This window comes from Drosophila guanche, unplaced genomic scaffold, assembly GCF_900245975.1.
Source record: "Drosophila guanche unplaced genomic scaffold, DGUA_6, whole genome shotgun sequence".
Lineage (NCBI taxonomy): Eukaryota > Metazoa > Arthropoda > Insecta > Diptera > Drosophilidae > Drosophila > Drosophila guanche.
In genome coordinates this window covers 1,280,785-1,294,203 of record NW_022995750.1, presented here as the reverse complement: position 1 = coordinate 1,294,203, position 13,419 = coordinate 1,280,785, and the positions used below count along the sequence as shown (strand labels likewise).

At 41.8% G+C, this 13,419-nt stretch overlaps 1 protein-coding gene across 1 annotated transcript; it reads left to right on the top strand.

Moving 5' to 3' along the window:
* Positions 1 to 1,149: 1,149 nt before the first annotated feature.
* Positions 1,150 to 13,032, top strand: LOC117586060 (tachykinin-like peptides receptor 86C). The gene is made up of 8 exons (XM_034275906.1): positions 1,150 to 1,331; positions 9,859 to 10,004; positions 10,188 to 10,401; positions 10,474 to 10,608; positions 12,005 to 12,085; positions 12,141 to 12,488; positions 12,552 to 12,670; positions 12,731 to 13,032. Exons 1-8 carry the CDS (start codon positions 1,150 to 1,152, stop codon positions 13,030 to 13,032), a joined length of 1,527 nt encoding a protein of 508 aa, XP_034131797.1.
* The last annotated feature ends 387 nt before the right edge of the window (positions 13,033 to 13,419 follow it).

Sequence of the window (13,419 nt, the reverse complement as noted above, 5' to 3'; positions counted from 1 at the left end):
ATAAGCGCCAATACGCGCAGCTGATGGCCATACAAAAGGCCAACAAATTGGCAAAGTGCCGCATAAAAAGTGCAGTAAATCAAACAAAAAATCAAAAAAACAAAATAAATAAAATCCCAACAAAAGATGAGGGTGAAAATAGCAAATGCAAACAACAGATTTTAATCAGCATAAAGTGATGAAAAATCAACATTGAAAAAATGAGGAAGAGGTGTTGACAACTTACAGCAAAAAAAAGATTTAATGTGCAAGATAAACATTGAAAAATAAATGTACTTTTAATTAAATGAAAGTGATCGAAATTTGGATTAAAAATCGAGGGCATTAACGAAATTTAACTGATGTTAATATGATGACATATTAATTCAAGTGATTTCCCAGGAAAAAGCTAAAAGAAATACAATAATAAAAATGAATAAATGTTAAATAATTAATAAACAGAAAGAATATGATCAGTGTTTAACTACTTATTAAATGAAGCTGAAATCAATGCATAAATTTAAATCAACTTAAATGTGAAAATAAATTTGTGTTGAGAAATATTTTCTGTGTATTTTAAAACTGTTTGAAACAGAAATGGTGTTAGTGAAATTTATTATAAGACCTAATTATAGCCCCCTGCTGAAAAATGTTTTAAAGTTTAACATTCATTCAGTGTAAAATATTTTCTGGCACACTTAAAATTCAATGTGTAGTGCGTATACGTAATCTCCTAATTGAATATCATTTCCCACGACGCAATGGCGTCGCTGTGCCTGTGCATCGTGCGACGCCCCTCAAATTAAGCGCCGCCCCCAAGCCACTGATGAGGAACAGCAGGGCTGCCGCGTGCAACGGGCAACAGTTAAGAATCCATTGAAAGACCTCCCACAAAAGAGGATCCAAAGAGTAAGGACACAAAGAGAGAGCGAGAGAAAGAAGCAACAGCGCCTGAAAGGTCAACTTGTGGCGCCACTGCAGCAGTAATTAAGGTGCAATGTGCCATGTCTCCAGGCCACCAAAAGGTTTATATGACATTGAGTGTGCAATAAGTTGGCCAGGGGATCAGCTTACGCATTTCCATTCACACACGTGAGACCGAGGAGAGTCCTTGCGCAACAGAGACAGTTACAGTTACAGTCGCAGTCCTTGTGGTTGAATCCCCGAAAGATGTCAGAAATTGTGGATACGGAGCTGCTGGTGAACTGCACCATTCTAGCGGTGCGTCGCTTCGAGCTGAACAGCATCGTGAATACAACGCAACTGAATAGCTACAATCGCACAGAGGTGGTCAGCCTGCTGGCAGGATTCATCGAGAATCGGGACAATCTCGAGAGCATCGACGAGGCAAAGTGAGTGTGGCAAAAGTTCGCAAGTCTTTTCATTATCCCCGGTATTGCTCCCTGCTGGCAAACGACACCGAAGTTATGCAAAATGAAACGAAAGAGTTAAATGCGAGGCAGGGGGGGTGGTGATAATTTGAGGCAAGCGCCGCAAATTGAATAAAGTTTTTCCCGCGATAGACTGAGAGACAACTGGGAGACAGACACCGGGAGACTGTGTGTGGCAGTGCTTGGCTGACACCTTTTGCTGGATTTACGTTACCAACGTAACGTGTTCTATCAGCTTATCAGAATAAAGAACACACCAAAAAGGCAGCTAAGACTAGAGAGCTATTTGCACTAGATTATAGGGTACTTGGAGTTTGAAATAATGGGTTTGTTTAGGTTGGAATTCTATTAGTTTTTATGTGGCAGAAAGCACCAACTGCCAACCCCTTAGAAACCTTATTTATTAAGCTGCAAATTCACACAGTTTCTGTCGTAATCTCATTACCAAAAATACATCAAAATACTTTGCCAGAGACACTTATGCCTCAACTTGAAGCAATGAAAATTGCAATTATAATTGATATTTTCCAGATGTGTTTGCTTGTCACAGAGACTGCTGCCACGTTAAGCTCAAATAATCCCACATTTGCCACTCAGTAAGGTTGCTTTTCCAACCGCATTCAAATGTGAATTGCTGAACCATACATTTTGTTCCGAATGCATTCGAAATCGAACAGCAGCGCAGCTCCTACAAAGACAGACAAATAGCAGGATGACAGGGTGGCAGGATGGTAAAAATCTTTGTGTTGTGTTGAACCTTCGCAAAATATCTTTTAATCGTTGTAATTATTTTGGGCTGACCAAGAACTTAAACCCTTTCAAATCATAAATAATTCCCTGCTAACGAGAATAAGCTGCAAAAAGTCAAATTAATGAGTTGTCTGTAAAATAACTCAAAAGATGTCCAGGGATAAAATCAATGGGGGTTTTTCCTTAAGACATTCCACTTGCCATTCAAACAATTTTATCCGCATGGCAGGGATCGTTGTTGTTTTTTTGTTGAGCCTGGTTAATTCGGTTCTTTGTTTTTCAATCACATTCGAATGGGGACTCTCCATCGCTGGCAGTTGATTTTCTGACAGGAGCAAGAGGAGCATCCTTGGCGAAAATTCATCTATTTTCCCCATCAAGAGGAAATTAAATGTTGTTTTCCCGTTCCCAATGAAGGGTGTGCATTGCTCTCGACAGTCAATGATTGCAATTAGCAGAACGTGAGTTTTAAACGTTGAACTTTTTCGACATAAGAAATTCCCGACTGCAGTTACGAGTGGGAGTACGAGTCGCATCCATGGTTGAATTTTGACAGCTTTTCTGCAACTCTACCAATCAAAATTTTCCCTCTTTGTTTTGAGTTCTTCATTTGCTGGCACAGATAGACAGACATTTGGTTATGGGTTTCGATTACAAAGGCCTTGCAATTAGCAAACGTTTTCCCTTCACTTACATCAACTTTGCTGGCACTTCAAGTGTGATATGTGCTCCTTTTTCACTATCCATTTCCATGAAAAGATGCCTGGGAACACAAAGGCTGCCAATTAGAAGAGTCTTTAGGCTTTGGCCTAAATAAAGCCCTTTTTGGATCATGTTTCCATTGAAATATATTCAGCAATTATGTAAACTATTATTCGTCTATCTATCGTCACTTTTCTCTGGTTTTCATTGTCCAACTTTTCTTTGAAATGCGTTTGATCTTTTTGGGTCACACATATTTGAGTTTGCATTCTTAAATGCTCATCCTTTACTGCTCTTCCAACCTTAAAGCCTCTCTGCCATTCTTCACTGAATTCTCAACTATTTTTATGCACTATAATTATTCTTTTTCAATCGACTAACAACAAAGGGAAACCAATAAGCTGTTGGGGCTTTAGGGGCAAATTCCACTAATTGTTTTACTCCCATCTAAGCGCCCACATCCTCTGAAAAGGTGACACAAAAAAAAGGGAATAAGAAAAACCGTGCCAGAGAGAGCCTCACAAATAATTAAATTCCGACAAATGCAAAGCCTTCCCACACCCAAAAAAGAACTTTGACAGAAACAGAAAATATCATTGGAAGTTGTTGTTCGAAAAGCCTCGAGGATTGGGAAAGTGAAGGGGAGTAAGGACTTATAGAAAAAGGACATTTGTTTATTCAGGCAGTTCGGGCAGCAGGTGAATGGCTGGGACTGGGCGCTTGTCTTTCGGTTAAGCTCATTATGTGCCGCATGCCCCATGCCCCATTCGCCATGACTTGAAGTTGCTTCAATCAGTGCCAAGCGTCTTGGACACGGCCCATGGATTATGTATGGAAAGAACAGCTTGACAGCAGCAGCAGCAGCTACACACACACTTACACACTTTTCCTTGAGTCTCTCTGTTCGTGAGTGGCTGTCAGTGCTGGGTTTCATGGCCAAGCTCATGAGGCGTATACGCACTGATGCCCTTATCCACAATGCGTATACGCTATATGGCATGCCAGCAACAGCAGCAACAGCACTCGACGACATGAAAAAGTTTATTACAAAGTCGATTTAAAGAAGAGGTTTTGAGCCCCTTTTTGAATTTGATGCTTATGTCATTTCATACGCTTATTGATTCCGATGCGCAGCCAATGATAGAGAAGGAACAAAGGACAAGGGACATTAGTCCACATCCTTAGTTGTCTTCCATTCCTCCTCCTTTCTTATTCCCACTGTTGCTGTTGTGTGGGCGAGCGGTGGGGCTTTGGCATTTTTATGGCAAGGCTCAAATCCAATCAGAATGGATGGCACACATAAAAATAAGAGTGGCTGCGGCACAACGACTAGGGAATGCACTCAAAGGATGTACAAGGAGTTATAAATTTATAGTTCCAATTTTAAAGTACTCTTTGGCAATCGCTTAGCTATAAATTTCACTGAAAACGGCAGGCTATGGCCGATCCATAGTTGCTTTATCAGCTCTTTATGCTTTGACTTGCACTGACTCCAATGCCTGACACAAGGCAATATGCCCCATGGGGGAAATGTTTCGAGTCTTGCATCGAAAGAAATTGTTTGGATTAGGCACTCTGGACAGCAGAGTCAGAAGGATGACGCGGATGAGTTTGCTTCATGGATATGACTCGAGGTTGAGGCTGCCACTGAAGTGGGGATATCATGGATTTTGTCTATAATAATGTACGCTCTGTCCTGTTTTTTTCTTGGAAAATTGGCAGTGGCAATGTTTCAGGTTAGCAATTTGCATATGACAAATTTTTCAATTAACTTTTTCACCGAGAAACCGAATCCCCAATGAAGGGGTTGGCAGCAATGAAGGGAAGGTAGAGCAGGACTCAATGAAGGGCAGAACTCAAATGAGGAGGCATAAGGAGATGCACAATTAAGAGCTGCATCGGTGGGAGGAACGAACACACGAATGCAAATGAAACAGATATTCGAATCGGCAGTATGAAAATTTAATGGCCACTCGATGGAGGCGCAAACAACATGCAACATTTCTGTTACCATTCGATGAATGCCTGGGTCAAGTGCAGAGAGAGAGAGGCAGATACAAGTGTGTTGTATTAATAAATCTTTAAAGGGGAAATGAGTTCCATTGTGAGAGTGTCCTCCTACTGCTCCTCCTCGCTGTGTTGTACGGCTGCCATGGGAATGCGCTTGAAATGCGAGAATGATGATTACGAGAAGTAGTTGCATGAATGATCAAAATGATGAGTAAAATGATGAATAAAATGATGCATGACTATGAGGATAGACTAAATGATGATTGAGGATAATGTGTAAGGCAGCGATCAACATTAAAGAGAGAAAGAAGCTTTATCTTGAAGCTATTGCCTTGACTACTAGTAAATAGACAACAATATTCTTGTGATGCAAAAAGCCAATTTATATTTCCATTGATTACCCTCAAAAGACTCTCTCTTGCCCAGCACAAGTTTATAGCCCCCAGGAAGGGAATCCTCAAGCTTAAAGTACGTGACGCAGCCAGTGGCTGTCATAACTTGTTAAACTTTGGCAAAAGCAGCGGCAGCAGCAGACAGCACCAGAAGTTAGCGACTTACTCGACGAACTATAAACACAGTCAGGCAGCAACTTTTCCACCTGCGTGATGCACTCAAAAGTAGGTAGAATACCCACTTCCCATGCCCACCTCCCACTTACCATGCCGACTGCCCATCTCCTGCCTGCCTGCCTATTACCTTGTGCAGCAGCTCGAAAGTCAAAAAGCCAGTCAGCTGGCCGCCAATTTGGTCGGCATTTTCCCTGGTTTCCCCCACGATGCATAAAATATGCAGTGGAAAATAATCAGCGAGATGGGAGTAATGCAGACCGTCACCAGAAAATTGTGTAAAATTTTTGCCAGCACGAAATGAGGTACTGAGTACATATAGCAGCAGCTACCACCCTGAAACCTTTTTGTGCCACTCACATGAGGCACGACAACAACAGCTATCAGCCAAGCTAATGGCAACGAATTACATTTTCGAGTACTGGGGTAAAACCCTTTAATAGACTTGCCAGCAATTTATTCGAGTCGACAGGAAATTGCCTATGCTGCTTCTTTCATTAGCAACCCACCGTAATTGGCCGCTTGCTAAAACTTGAATGAATTGATTCACTTTTAATTCGATTTGAAACGATAAAGGAAACGTTTTTGATGTCATAATTAGGCAAGGCAACGCACAGCGATTTTTAGGTAATTTTTTGTGAAATGCCGATATTTGGTCGATAATGCCTTACAAATGCACAACACAAATAGCCCATAAATGGCATTTAAAGTCCTTCCAAATATCGATTAACCACACAGCCATTAGCTGATGATTTATAAGTACAAAAACATAAATAAACCATTCATAATATAATGTAGCTCTGTAACATTCAATATTAAAAATTCAATTGAATCGCCTCAATTATGCTAAATGCCAATATTAAAATAATTGCCCACTGATTGATGGTTAATTTTAATCCACATAATTATCTTTATACGCATGTAGAAATAATTTGTAAATGTATAAATATATTGAATGTATTTTGAGAGCTGATTTAAATGTGAAAAGCAAAAAAATGCGCAGTGAAATGTGCCCCAAGAAAGTCAGCTTTAAAATGTATCTGCAAAATAAAAAAAAGCTCAATAGAATTTTTATATTTTTCATTCTTTTAGCAAATCGCAAATCAAAGCTGCAGATATTCTGCTGAATTTCGGCGAAAAGAAAACCATTTCCGTTTCACTGCCAATAGACATTTTTGCAGCACAGTTTTATTGGAATTTTTGGGGCAACAAAAATTTGCATATACCCTGCAAAATACGCCTCTGATTGTACCGATGCCAATTTTATTGCTGCCAAAAATTCCATTCGGCGAAAACACTGTAGCTCCCCACTGTCATTAGTCGTGGTTGTGTCGGGATACTAGCAGGACACAGGCAGGTCCTTCTGCGTGCGGGCCTGACGGATATAATTAGTTGACTGTTGATGGGGTTCACACTTCCGTTTGTTCGTTCATTCGCTCGCTCGTGATGGTTATTATTATTACAGGAACAAACGGCAGTTTAGCACGGATTTATAATGCCATCAAACTCAATTATCCGCAGTGCCAAGGGGACTGTCGTAAGAGAGGTCTTAAATAAATTACTTTAATCAACTTAAATTTGAGTGAATTTTGCATGCGGCCTGAAACAAGACCTTGGCCACTCTTGGATCCCCTTGAGACCCCTATCATAATTTGGGTATCCGTGTCATTTCCACCGCCAGGCAGCTATAAATCTGCAAGGAAGTTTTTATACCCGGTACTCGAAGAGTAAATAGGGTATATTGTATTTGTGGGGAATTACGGTTGTATGTAACGCACATAAGGAAACGTTTCCGACCCCATAAAGTATATATATTCTTGATCAGCATCAATAGAGCCATGTCTGTCTGTCTGTCTGTACGTCCGTCCGTCTGTACTATAAGAGCTAGTGCCACAAAATGTTGCATCCAGACTGCTGTATACTCACACTGAAACCAGTGTATTTCAAAAATTAGCCCCGAGCCCTTCCGCACCCGCAAAAAGGGCAAAAACCTCCCAAAGCTACAATTTGAAGATAAAAGACAACTAAAAACCAAAACCAGATCACCAAATTGGGATCCGATTGGATCATTATTATGGCCACAATGAATAAATTAATTTGCAGTGGCTAAACCCACCCCGTTCTCGTTGCACATTCTCTCATTGACACCCTGCTTCGCGCAGTGCCGCGTCGCTGCCTCTGACACGTCACTGCCTCTGCCGCGTCTCTGCCATGACTCTGCAGTGTGTGGCTCTAGGGGAGGGTGGCGAGTTAAAGGAGCGTGTTGGCGTGAGAAGTGTTGTAGATGACAGATGAAGAAAAAATTTAAAATTTGACAAAACACCGCTAAGGTACAGATGTAGTACTGAGTGCCGGGTATAAAAGTTGTGGCGCGTAAGAAGCGTCTCACACGTCTCACACGTTCCTTCTCGTTTCTTTTGTCTCAGACAACAGAATTATCATAATAGAAAAAGGCAGAAGAAAAGGTGGAAAAGCGAAAACTTTTTGTGCCCCGAAAAGGGTGAACTTTTTCAACAAACAAGCAAAAAAAATGAAGGCTAAACGGATGTGTGTGAACGGAAATGATCACAAAAATAATTATGCAAATGAGTGCAGTTGAATTTTGTTCTGCACTCAAGCAAATTATTATTCGCAAAGCAGGAATATTGCAACAATAAGATACATAATTATCATATGCAAATATGCATATTTATCAGCATAATTTCTGGCTATGAAATTCATTTGGCCACCCATGCAGCTCTGATTGTAGCCCATTGTTGCCACACTCCTGGATGCTACGCTTATTTTGTGTGTGTTTGTGCTGTGCTTGTGCTGTCTGCTAAATATCTTATTAAATGTGAAATGAATCCTTGATTCTAACAAGAATGTAATGCGATATACACACAAGTACTCGGATCACGAGTCCAGCAACAAACAAATTACAGCGAAAACTCAATCAAATGTTTAGGGCCAGACTGAAAGTATCTAATGAAATGCACACTCAACTACAGCTACACTGGTAATACAGAACTCTCTCTAGCTGTCAGTCTTACCACTCTTGTGCGCCTAGGGAACACTCAGAAAGATGCCAGAAAAGTCACTGAACTTTTAGGAACGCCTTTAATGATCTGTGAATGGATGATCCATATGATGAAGTGTGTTTAATAAATGTATTAAAGCGAAAAACATAAATATGTTGAAGTGTTTTGATAAAGTGTTGTAGTTGCTAGATTTCTACAAGTATTCACGGTAATATTTATAGCTACATTTCGCTTGTATAATCGCTTTCCACACCCATATTTCATTGGCGCTTATATTAAACTCCCTTGAATATTCATAGACAAAATCCTACCTAAATTTTAAATTCATGGGAATATTCGTTTAGCCGTTTGTATTTTTGTCAAGTTCATTGATCTGTAACCCGACCCATATGTGTGTGCCAGCAATTAAATGGGAAAACTCTGCAATGCCAAAAACTCTCGCAAATCAATTTTTTGTACTGGGCTTCCCATTCTGTGAGGTTTTTGGCTGGTCTTATTCAATTGCAGCCGCCACAAAATTAGCTGCCAATTAATTATGGCCTAGCTAAATACGAGTACGAATATATGCTACGGCTCGGAACAATGGCCATTTGTGGGCTGGCAGCTCTCTAGACTTCAGAAATGAGAAATGTGCGAACAAAAGTGAAAATTGAAATTGAAAATTCGATTATTGAGTCTCGGCTGCTGCTGCTGCATATCTGCCACATGTGCCACAAAGAGAGAGACACAGAGACAAAAGCGATAAGTCGCCTGGCAATCATCAAACAACGTGCCACTAATTAATGGAGGGGCTTTCGGACATCACCAACGGTGTCCAGTGGTTATCAAAGGGGAGGGGCAAAAGGCGCTTCCCTGGAAATTAATTAGTCAACATTCATGCTGCTGCCACTGCTAGTAGTTGTGATTAACATAATCTCTTATATGCTAATCAGTGCCGTTTCGCGCACCGTCTCCACTCGTCTTGATTGCAGTCCTTTGCTGCTGCTTTCACTGCGTGTCCTAAGCTGTCCTGTCCTGTCCCATTCAGTCGATTTCTGCTTCTCATTTCCGCTGCCCTTCCTTAACAGATGCCAGTCCAATGAAATTACAACACAATTTCTTATGGAGTCTGGACGATGCCTCCTGCTACAGCGCCTTCAGACTGTTTCGCTACGGACATTTTTCTTTTGTGGCAATAGCCACAGAGTTTTCCTTTTCCCAGTTTGTGCTTCATTGATTTTCTATTGTTATTGCTCTCAATCGAAAAGTTTCAGGCATTTTGTGATTGAATTTCCCCACCCAGAAATGTTGGCTGCCGCCCAAAAGTTTCCCAGTTTCCCCACAGATTTCAACTGTGAAAAATTGATATTTTAAGCCCCCCGAAAAACAGTGCCCTATAAAGTGTATCTACATTATATTCGTAGTTGTTTTGACTGATGATTTTGCTGATTTCTGTTGCAGAGACTTTCTCACCGAGTGCCTGTTCCCATCGCCGACGCGTCCGTACGAGTTGCCATGGGAGCAGAAAACGATTTGGGCCATCGTTTTTGGACTGATGATGTTTGTGGCCATTGCTGGCAATGGAATTGTTCTTTGGATTGTAACAGGTAAGCCAGACAGCTGTAGGGCCAAAATCGGCTTTAAAGCACTTAGTAAACTGCAAAGAAAGAAGATAAAAAGGTGAAAACAGTAACATCACGTATACGCCGCATTGGGCACCATCGATTGGTTGCTCGTCGCCCATTCCACTTTTTAATACCTGGAACATTTTTTTTCTTGTCTCTCCGCAGGACATCGCAGCATGCGAACGGTCACAAATTACTTCCTGCTGAACCTTAGCATCGCCGACCTGCTCATGTCCTCGCTGAACTGTGTCTTCAATTTCATATTCATGGTAAACTCGGATTGGCCTTTTGGCTCGATTTATTGCACCATCAATAATTTCGTGGCCAACGTGACGGTCTCCACATCGGTCTTCACGCTCGTGGCCATCAGCTTTGACAGGTAAGTCTCTTTCTTTGCTCCAATCTTATGCGCTTTGGCACTTCCGGTTTCCGGTTACTTCTGCTCCTGCAGGTACATTGCCATTGTGCATCCTCTGAAGCGTCGCACATCCCGTCGGAAGGTACGTTTCATACTGGTGATGATCTGGGCACTCAGCTGCGTGCTATCGGCTCCCTGCCTTCTCTACTCCAGCATCATGACGAAGCAGTAAGTGTAGTGGCAATGGTAATTGCCACCAGGCAGCATAAGCATTCAGAGTTCTCATTCTCATCCTCTAAACCTCATTGGGGAGCTGCAGGTATATATGTTTCTGTTTTTTCCATCTGCCTAAAGCATAAACAACTTTTGTAAGCCATGGAGCTTAGCATTTGGGAGGTAGGAGTGGAGCTACTTGCCTCCTGCTGCTGTTGCTGCTACTGCTCTATCGATTCCAGTAGCCAGAAATGCTTACACATCTTCTCTCCATCTGCATCGTTTTGCTTCGTTGCGGCCATAAGCATTAACATCCATCTAAATCACCTTCTAGCTTCATTTGAATTTTACGCAAATTTCGTGGGCGCAACTTTCGGCGGGTGTCCTTTTTAATAGAATTGAACATTTTTTATTTAGACTGCAGGATAAAAGGTCTCCCTGGGTAACAGACTTCAGACATAATAAAGATGGCAAGTTCATATATCAAAATGCGATATGGTTATGGGGTAAAGAAGGCCATAGGTGGTAGCCCTCTCGAACGAGAGTCAAACGATGCCACATTCTGACAAGAAGATACACTTCTGAAGGAGATTTTGTGTGTGTGAAGGGCACACACAAAATTGGATAACAAATTTCGAGGAAGTCTCACAGGTGATGGTGGGTGTGGGGAATAGATGAAATATACCTACCATGGGCTAGGAATAATAAATTTGTCTACAAAATAACGGAGTTCCCTGTAGTCTTTCTGTAAAAACATAAGTTAATAACATACCCCCAAGTAAAAACCACAGAGATAAAGTTTAAGCAATCAATGAATTGATTCTCGTTATCGTGTGTCGAGCATCCAGCATCCGCATTCATATCCGCCTTGAGTACGAAGCAAATATTTGAGTGCCACAAATCAACTCCACTGCTGCTCCCCAGTCAACAGCTGGTCCTCCTACGCTCTGAATCCGCATGCTAACTGGATGACCGCAGAGTCCTGGTTTCAACGCTTGGGGTGCAGGAAATTTCCATTTAAATCAATTGAGAGAGTAAGCTGGAGCTGGAGCAGGAACTGGGTGCTTGTTGCCACTGACAGATACTCAGGAGGTATCTATGGGGTTGAGTGGTTGAGAGTTTGGTCAAATTATTACCTGTCTGGCATGTTGTTAATGGTCCCGAAAATAGCCCTTAAGGGTGGGGGAAACCCACAGGCAGACAGCAGCGCCCATCCGGCCAGCCCTTTAAGGGGCATCAAATGTTTTATAATTTGGCAAATTAGGTTTTCAATTTGATGACACTTTCAAGCCCCATTACCCATTCCATTTGTATTATTATTTTATGTGCTGTATAAGCGTGAAACTTTAAGGCTTTTTGGGTCTCGTATAATTAATTATTGATTGAGATGAAAATTGAACCATTTTCACAGCTACTATAATGGAAAATCGCGAACTGTTTGCTTCATGATGTGGCCGGATGGACGTTATCCCACCTCAATGACGGACTATACGTGAGTATTCCACACATTCTGCAATTGAGAACTTATCTGTAAAACACTTCTTTAGCTATAATCTGATTATATTGGTGCTGACATATGGCATACCCATGATTGTGATGCTCATCTGTTACTCCCTAATGGGTCGAGTGCTGTGGGGCAGTCGTTCGATTGGCGAGAACACGGATCGGCAAATGGAGTCCATGAAATCCAAGAGGAAAGTGGTGCGCATGTTCATAGCGATTGTCTCGATATTTGCAATCTGCTGGCTGCCCTACCACATGTTCTTCATCTATGCGTATCACAATAACCAAGTGGCATCCACAAAGTATGTGCAGCACATGTATTTGGGCTTCTATTGGCTGGCAATGTCCAATGCCATGGTGAATCCCATCATATATTATTGGATGAACAAGAGGTACGTTTCGGGGGAAGTAGAATCTTGTTAAGAAAATGACATTTATGGGTACTTGCTTTGCAGATTCCGCATGTACTTTCAACGCATCATTTGCTGCTGCTGCGTGAGCTTCACCCGCCATCGTTTCGACTCGCCCAAGAGTCGACTGTCCAACAAAAATAGCTCCCATCGTCATACAAGAGGTAAAAAAGTGCTTATCCCATAAATGCTTTATCTTCTTAGCATTTTATTCCATTCTCTAGCCGAAAACAAGAGCCAGTGGAAGCGCAGCACAATGGAGACACAGATCCAGCAGGCACCGCCCACCACCACATCCTCCAGGGGGGTCAGGGACAGGGACAGTCGTCAGCCGCTGTCCATGAAGAGCAGCCTCAACCGTACGGCCGTGGAGTGCATTATGGAAAAGCCAGCGGATGATAATAGTTCTAACCTCTGTCTATCCATCAACAATAGCTTGGGTGAGCGGCAGCGCGTGAAAATCCAGTACATCTCCTGTGACGAGGACAATAATCCAGTGGAAAGCAGCGGCCCCAAGCAGCTCTGATGTTGTTCTCACATGACCATGCCCACTCCCCCACAGAGAGTATGAATTGGTTTCGCTCTAAGTGTACATAGAATTATTCCTTAGAAACCATAAATACCCTTTAGTGAAACTAGAATTTCCGGTTTTCAACGAGAAGCAAAACGAGAAAATGCAATTTGTATAAAGTACTGTATACTAGAGCTCTGCATGAACGAACAGTCGAATGTGCTCCCCGTGTCACTGGGTACTCTGCGCTTACATGTATCATTCGCTTGCTGGTGGCGAGAACGAGAGAGTCAAAGATAAATAAATGTACAATGTTGTGCTTTGCCCGGCTACCTGTACTAATATTTATCAGGCGATAGATCAACCGAAAGCAGAAACCAATGTAAAATGCAAAAACAATTT